General features: G+C 54.5%; 1 protein-coding gene across 1 annotated transcript in view; it reads right to left on the bottom strand.

Annotated features, from left to right (window-relative positions):
- PHLDB3 (pleckstrin homology like domain family B member 3) overlaps positions 1-7,023 on the bottom strand; it is a 32,890-nt gene extending 25,867 nt beyond the window's left edge. Inside the window, exons 1-4 of the mRNA XM_025367285.1 lie at positions 6,688-7,023; positions 6,007-6,236; positions 4,089-4,265; positions 3,727-3,864 (exon numbers count right to left, since the gene is read on the bottom strand). Coding sequence (XP_025223070.1) covers positions 3,727-3,864; positions 4,089-4,265; positions 6,007-6,236; positions 6,688-7,003 — 861 coding nt within the window. The 5' untranslated portion in view covers positions 7,004-7,023. The remainder of the gene's footprint in view (positions 1-3,726; positions 3,865-4,088; positions 4,266-6,006; positions 6,237-6,687) is intronic.
- Positions 7,024-7,869: the final 846 nt, after the last annotated feature.

The following is a 7,869-nucleotide window of genomic DNA, read 5'->3' as shown; positions in this document are numbered from 1 at the left end:
GAGGGAGGGAGGGAGGGAGGGAGGGAAGGGAGGGAGGGAGGGAGGGAAGGGAGGGAGGGAGGGAGGGAAGGGAAGGAAAGGGAAGGAAAGGGAAGGAAAGAGAGAGGCCAGGCGCGGTGGTTCACGCCTGTAATCCCAGCACTCTGGGAGGCCGAGGCGGGCGGATCACAAGGTCAGGATATCAAGACCATCCTGGCTAACACGGTGAAACCCCGTCTCTACTAAAAATACAAAAAATTAGCGGGGAGTGGTGGTGGGCGCCTGTAGTCCCAGCTACTCCGGAGGCTGAGGCAGGAGAATGGTGTGAACCCAGGAGGCGGAGCTTGCAGTGAGCCAAGATCGTGCCACTGCACTCCAGCCTGGGCAACAGAGCGAGACTCCGTCTCAAAAAAAAAAAGAAAGAAAGTGAGAGAGAAAGAAAGGAGAGAGAAAGAAAAGAGAGAAAGGGGGGGAAGGAAGGAAGGGAAAAAGAAAGAGAGAAAAGAAATGAATGCAAAACATATTCTTGCTCTGTGATACGGTGGATGCAGAAGTGGATTGTATCTGGGCCCTGCCCTCCAGGTGGGAACACAGCCAGTTGGAAAGATCGGGGCAGTAAAATCCAGAGACTGTGGGAACCTAGAATGAGGAACAATGTCAGCCAAAGGTTGAGGCTGCAGCCTGCACTCCAGCCTGGGCGACAGACTGAGACCCTGTCTCAAAAATGAAATAAAACAAAACAATCAGGGAGCATTTGGATCTGGGAAAATAAAAGGAGCTAGAAGAGCATTTTGGGCAGAGGAAACGGCTTGGCACAAATGCATGAAAGTTGAAAAGTACAAGAAGTCTAGGGGACAAACTCCAGCCAGGGAGGAAGAGGATGTGGTGGTGGGAAGAACATGGTGGGAAGAATGTGGTGGGAGAGGATAGTGGGAAGGCCAGCTCGTCCAGCTCACGGGGGGTTTGGTCAACCTGGGGATATGGAGAACCTCAGAAGGACAGAAAGGATGGAGTAGGAACTAGGAATCATCCCTCAGGGAGGTGGGTTAGAGAGGTGGAGAGCAGCTCCCTCGGGAGTCCTCCAAGCAGTGAGGGTGAGACCTAAGCTGGGGCCTGGGTGGTAGGGCTGAAAAATAGATGGACTAGACAGAGAAGATCAGGAAGCAGAAAGGATAGGACATGGTGGCTGATGGGCTTGGAGGTGAGAGATAGGGAAGTGTGCAGGGCAAAGTCCAGGACTCTGGCCTGGTGACCAAAGGGACAAGACAAACAGTGTGGAGAAGGGAGTTGCTGAGGTCAGCTTTGGATATGGTGAATGAGAAGCAGCCAGACTCCTGGGTCAGAGGGAGGAGGGGCTGGGGCCTGGATTCCTGGATCTAAGGAAGGAGGAGCTGAGGATCTGGACTCCTGGGTTTGAGGGAGGAGGAGCTGAGGGCCTGGACTCCTGGGACAGAGGGAGGAGGGGCTGCAACTGAGATTTCTGGATCTGAGTGAGAAAGGAGTACCTAGTAGCCAGTACCCTAGGAAGAAGGGTACATTTCTCTCTTTGGAGAGAAGACCTGGGAAAAATACGTGATCTTTGAGGATAAATGAGGGCCCAGGACCCAGCCTCAGAAAATTCCAACATGCACAACACTTGCAAATAAAAAACTGACAAAATCATAAGTCACCATTTGCCAACCTATAATGGTAACTAACCCAAGTAATGACCGCTGATGATGTTACAATCTTCAGATAGAAGTTTTTTTTTTTTTTGAGATGGAGTTTTGCTCTTGTTGCCCAGGCTGGAGGGCAGTGGTGTGATCTCGGCTCCTGGGAGCTGCAACCTCCACCTCCCAGGTTCAAGCGATTCTCCTGCCTCAGCCTCCCAAATAGCTGGGATTACAGGTGCCTACCACCACACCTGGCTAATTTTTTGTATTTTTAGTAGAGATGGGGTTTCATCATGTTGGTCAGGATGGCCTTGAACTGCAATGGCTCATGCCTGTAATCCCAGCACTTTGGGAGGCCAAGGCAGGCAGATCACCTGAGGTCAAGAGTTCGAGACCAGCCTGACCAACATGGAGAAACCCCATCTCTACTAAAAATACAAAATTAGCCAGACATGGTGGCGCATGCCTGTAATCCCAGCTACTGGGGAGGCTGAGGCAGGGGAATCGCTTGAACCTGGGAGGCGGCGGTTGCGATGAGCCAAGATCACGCCATTGTACTCCAGCCTGGGTGACAAGAGTGAAACTCTATCTCACGAAAAAAAAAAAAGAGAGAGAGAGACCAGGGTGACCTCATGAGGTCTGGACAACCAGAGATGAGGTTCCTGACACCGGCTCAGGAAGCACTAAAGCACTTCTGAATATGATCAAACTTCTCCCTCTAACCAACACTTGCTTGCAGAAACAGAGGCATCAAGGGCACCACAGGCATGCAATTGACCATGCTCTGCCTGTGGGACAGAAGACTGGGTTTTTCTAATAAACAGTATGGGGAAGACACAGTGGGTGGGAACCACCAGAGATAAAACAACAGGGAAGACATATCAACCAATCACACTGACCTTTGGGGACTTCATTCAAACAAGCTACCTGTTAACTGGCATTTTGAGACTCTGGGAAACACAAAAACTAACCAGAAATAAGACAATACTAAGAACTTATTAGTTTTTTTTGTTTTGTTTTTTGTTTTTTTTTTTTTTTGGAGACACGGTCTTGCTCTGTCATCCAGGTTGGAGTGCAGTGTTGTGATCACAGCTCACTGCGGCCTCTACCTTCTGGGCTCAATTGATCCTCCCACCTCACTCTTCTGAGTCTGAGGCCACAGGCACATGCCACCATGCCTGGTTAATTGTATTTTTATTTTTCACAGAAACAGTGTCTCATTATGTTGCCAGGCTGGTCTCACAGTCTTGGGCTCAAGCGATCCTCCCACCGTGCCCCGCCATCTCCCAAGTACTGGGATTACAGGTGTGAGCCACCTTGCCTAGCCAAAAAGGATTTCTTATCTGTCACTGATACACTGTAAACATATGTACAGGCCACATGATGTCCGGAATTGGCTTTTAAAACTGGGGATGGAAACAAATGGGAGATAATGAAAGGAGAATGTAAAAATATTAATCATTGCTGAAGCTGGTGGGCACAGGACATGGGAGCTGCCTGACTATTGTGGGTTTGGAAGTTTTCTTTTTCTTTCTTTCTTTTTTTTTTTTTTTTTTTTGAGACGGAGTCTCGTTCTTGTTGCCCAGGCTGCTGGAGTGCAATGGTGCAATTTTGGCTCACTGCAATCTCCATCTCCCGGATTCAAGCGATTCTTCTGCCTCAGCCTCCCAAGTAGCTGGGACTACAGGCACCCGCCACCACGCCCTGCTAATTTTTGTATTTTTAAGCAGAGACGGGGTTTCGCCATGTTGCCCAGGCTGGTCTCGAACTCCTGAACTCAGGCAATCAGCCCGCCTTGGCCTCCCAAAGTGCTATGATTACAGGCGTGAGCCTCCGCTTCCGGCCGGTTTTGTAATTTTTCACACACCCACATTTAAATAGCAAACGGACAGGGGACGAAGGAAGAGCCCCAAAAATCACGCCCAGGGAGGGAGGAGGAAAACCAGGAGGGGCATCTGCCCCTCACTCTCTCGGAAGCCCAAATGTCTTCCTTTGGGGAATGGGGACAACCCCGGGGCGCAGGTGGCTAGGAGCACACCAACATCCATGGACCAGGAAGGACGCTGCTGCTGAAGACCCTGTGAGCCAAACAGACCTGTTCCCGCTGCTGGCGGCCGCGCTGCTCCGAGGCCGCCTGCTGCCCCAGCAGCTCCCGCAGCTGCTCCTCCTCCCGGCGAGCGGCCACTCGCTCCCCAGCCAGCTCACCCCGCAGCAAGGCCACTTCCACCTCCATCTGCGGAGAGAATGCCAGGGCTGGGGGACGCCTAGGTCCAAGGAAGAGGCCCAGGGCCTTAACTACCGGATTCGAAGGAAGGATGGACTCCAGGGACCTGAACTTGGAGGGAGGAAGAGCGGAGGGCCTAGAATCTGATCCCACCGGAGGAAAAGGCTGGGAGTCCGGCTTTGCGGGTTCCCCTTGAGTTGGGGCCAGGCTTCCCAAGGGGTCCGCAGCCTCACCTCGATCCTCAGCTCCTTCCTCTGGCGCTGTAGCTCCTTCACTCGCTGCTCCATCAGGGCCACGCGAGTCAATGCCTCCAGTTGCTGTCCTCGCAGGCGCCGCGCCGCCCCTCGCACCCCTTCCCCCGAAGAGGTGGAAGTCTCGGGCTCTGTCGCTGTCGGAGGCGTAGTCTCGGGCTGAAGTTGAGGGGGCGTGGTTAAGTGGAGATGCCTCGCCCCCTGCAATCACTAAGTAGGTCTGGTCCCCACCCAACATCCCCCTCTGCGGGTCTCAGTCCACTTACCTAACACAACCACCACTCCCATAATCTGTCGCAGGCTCTTTTCTTTCTTTCTTTTCTTTTTTTTTTTTTTTTTTTTTTTTTGTCCTGAGATAGGGTCTCACTGGCTGGAGTGCAGTGGCGCGATTACGGCTCACTGCAGCATCGACCTCCCGGGCTCAAGGGATCCGTCTGCCTCAGCCTCCTAGGTAGCTGTGACTACAGGCGCGCACTACCACCCCAAGCTCTTTTATTTATTTATTTATTTATTTATTTATTTATTTTTATTTTTTGGTAGAGAGGGGGTCATGCTATGTTGCCCAGGCTGGTCTCGAACTCCTAGGTTCAAGCGATTCTCCCACCTCGGCCTCCCAAAGTGCTAGGACTACAGGCGTGAGCCACCGCGCCCGGCCTCAGCCTCCTGTATTCAAAGTCGGAGTGGGGGAGGGTGCAAGTCCAGTGACCACCCAACCACACGGACCACAGAGGCTTGCAGTACCGTAGGGAGGGTGGGCGGATGTAAAGCCGACTTATGAAAGGTGTTTCTTTTTCTCTATCCAGGTCCTATTCTCTTGGCGTCACTTTCTCGTAGTGCCTGGATCTGTCTCTCTCTCTCTCTCTCCACCCGACCCCAGTCTCTCAGATTCGGTATCTGTCCACTGCCTCTGAATCACTAGATCTTTCTCCCTCGGAGTATGTCCCTCTCTCGAGGTTTTTCTCTATTTGTTTCTCTGAGCATCTCTGCCGTTTATTTCTGGGTTTCCCTCTGTCTCGATTCCCCTCTCTCTGACTCTCTGTCTGTAGTCTCACTGTGTCTCTGTCTTTTTTGGGTCTTTGTCTCTCAGTCTCCGTGTCTCTGGGTCTCTGTCCGGTTCTTGATCTCTCTGCATCTCTTACTCATTTGGTTCTCTCTGTTCAGTAGTCTCTCCTGGCTCTGGATCCCTCTGTCTCTGAGTCTCTGTCTATCCGGTCTCTCTCTCTCTCTCTTTCTCTCTCTTTCTTTGTCTCTCTTTCTTTCTTTCTCTCTCTCTGTTTCTCTCTCTCTCTCTCTCTCTCTCTCTCTCTCTCTTTCTCTCTCATGTTTAGAGATAGGTTCTGCTCTGTCCCAGGCTGGGGTGCAGTGGCGCAATCATAGTTCACCGCAGCCTACAACTCCTGGGTTCAAGCGATCCTCCTGCCTCAGCCTCCCGAGCAAGTGGGATTACAGGCACGCGGCACCGCGCTTGGACAATTGCTGTATTTTTTTCTAGAGACGGGGATTTGCTATGTTGCCCAGATTTGTCTCGAACTCCTGGGCTTAAGCGATCCTCCCCTTGGCCTCCCCAAGTGCTGGGATTACAGGCGTGAGCCACCTATCTGGTTCCTCTATACCCGTCTCTCTGTCTCTGTCGCCCGTTTGGGTCTTGTCTCCGTTCTTGGGGCCTCCCCGTGGCTCTGTCTATCTGGTTATGTATCTCGTTTCTGTCTGTCTGTGTCTCTGCCTCTCTGGCTCCGTGTCCTGGTGTCTGTCTCTAGGTAGTCTCTGTTATCACTGGGTCTCTCTCCCTGTCTCCGGGTCTCTGTCTTTCTGGTTTTCCTCTACCTGTCTACCTGTCCGGCCACCTGCTTGAGTCCCCGTCGGTCCAGGCCCCCCGCGCTGATGCCCTCGGGCCCCTCACCGCGTCGCGGCTGCTCTCAGTGCTGCTGCCTTCTCCCACTTCTTCTTCTTCCTCCGCCTGCTTCTCAGCTCCTCCGCGGCTCGAAGGTTCCGCCAGTACCTTGGGAGCCTCCTGTTCCCGGGACTCCTCGGGATAGCCCTGGGGCTGGACCTCCACGTCGCATTCCGGGACCGGCGGCGGCGGGGTCCCTTCGGCGGGGCTGCTCCGCGTCTCCATGGCCGCTCCGGCTCCTGCGGGGTGGGCGGGACCAGGCGCTCCGGGGGCGGGGCCTAGGAGGGCTGAGCGCCGCTCGCGTCTGCTCCGGGGCGCAGAGACCCCCCCAGGAGGCGGGGCCTAAGAGTTCAAAGGATTGAACTGAGCGTTACGGAGGCGTGTCCTTAAGTTTCCAGAGGCGGGGCTCGATGGTTCCAAAGCGACACGCCCCGGAGACGGGACCGGAATTTGAGTCCGGGTCGCAGCTCGCCCCCTACTGGCCTCTTCGACCCCGCCTCCCCTCCTTCATCTCCAAGTGTCAGGCCTTGTACCCTCCCAGCAGCCCCCACAATCCCTTGGACTCGCTTAGAGCGACCCATCTTCTCCCTCTGAGACTCAGCAGTTCGGCTCCCGCCCTGTCCTTCCCAGAGCCCCGTAGTCTTAGTCCCAACCCCACTGTGCAGGGCAACAGCGCCCATGCCGCCTCACCCAGGGGTCCAGGAGTCGGGGCTCCCAGGCTGCCCTTCTCTGAACAAGCCAGGAGTCGGAGTCCTTGAGATTCCGAAGTCCAACCGCCACCTCCCCACAGCCTCGGCCCCCTCACCAGCTCAGGCTTCGGCGCGCTCCGCTCTGCGCGCTGGGCACAGCCGCTTCTGCCTATGAGACAGGTGGCAGGGGAAGAGGGAGGAGAGAGGCCGCCCCGTCCCCCTCCCCAGCAGCCCGGAAGTGGAGGGGGGGACAACAGGTCCAACAGCTCCCGAGGGAGGAGGGAGCCACGGGCTTGCCCCACCCGCGGCTTCGGCATCCGGCCATCCCGGCCCCACCGGCCCCACCCTCGTGGAACTCAGCATCTCGACCTCCCAGTCTCCCTCGATCCCCTCATTCCTGCCCCACTGGAGGAGTCTTGGCCACCGCTGTATGGGCACCTCTCTAATGTCCAGACCCTGGGAGTTCAGAAAGGAAGGCAGGAATGGAGATGGGGACGTCTCCCCTCTAATGAGCCCTTCAGAAGGGCCCTGACCGGTTTGGGGAGCTGGACAAGAGGAAGGGGTGCCCTGAACTGAGTCAGAGACCTGCCAAGAGACTGAGGGAAGTGTACCGCCACCCCCCAACACTTTGCTACGGGGTGGAGGGCGGAGGTTAAAGGTCTCAGCCAGACCCTTTCCTCTCTGGGCAAAAACAGGAAAATAACTGGTATATGAAAAGGGATGATTAGAAGTCAAGAGCTGTGCTAAACACTTTATACCCGGTCATTTAATTTCACCCTCAAAGCTGCCCAGTGAGAAAGTGATTACTACCTCCATTTCTTTTTTTTAGTAGACACTGGGTTTCTCCAGGTTGCCCAGACTGTTCTTGAACTCCTCGGCTCAAACAACCTGCCTGCCTCGGCCTCCCAAAGTGTTGAGATTACAGGCGTGAGCCACCGAGCCTGGCTTACTACCTTCATTTTATACTTGGGGATACAAGCTGAGGAGGACAAATGCATCCAAGGTTGGCTGGGCACAGAGGCTCAGGCCTGTAATCCCAGCACTTTGGGAAGCCGAGGCACGTGGATTGCTTGAGACCAGGAGTTCAAGGCCAGCCTGGGCAACATGGAGAAACCCTATCTCTACTAAAAATACAAAAATTATGCCATGCGTGGTGGCACACACCTGTCATCTCAGCTACTGC

Source organism: Theropithecus gelada, chromosome 19 (assembly GCF_003255815.1).
Source record: "Theropithecus gelada isolate Dixy chromosome 19, Tgel_1.0, whole genome shotgun sequence".
Lineage (NCBI taxonomy): Eukaryota > Metazoa > Chordata > Mammalia > Primates > Cercopithecidae > Theropithecus > Theropithecus gelada.
This window is presented reverse-complemented; position numbering and strand designations above follow the sequence as displayed.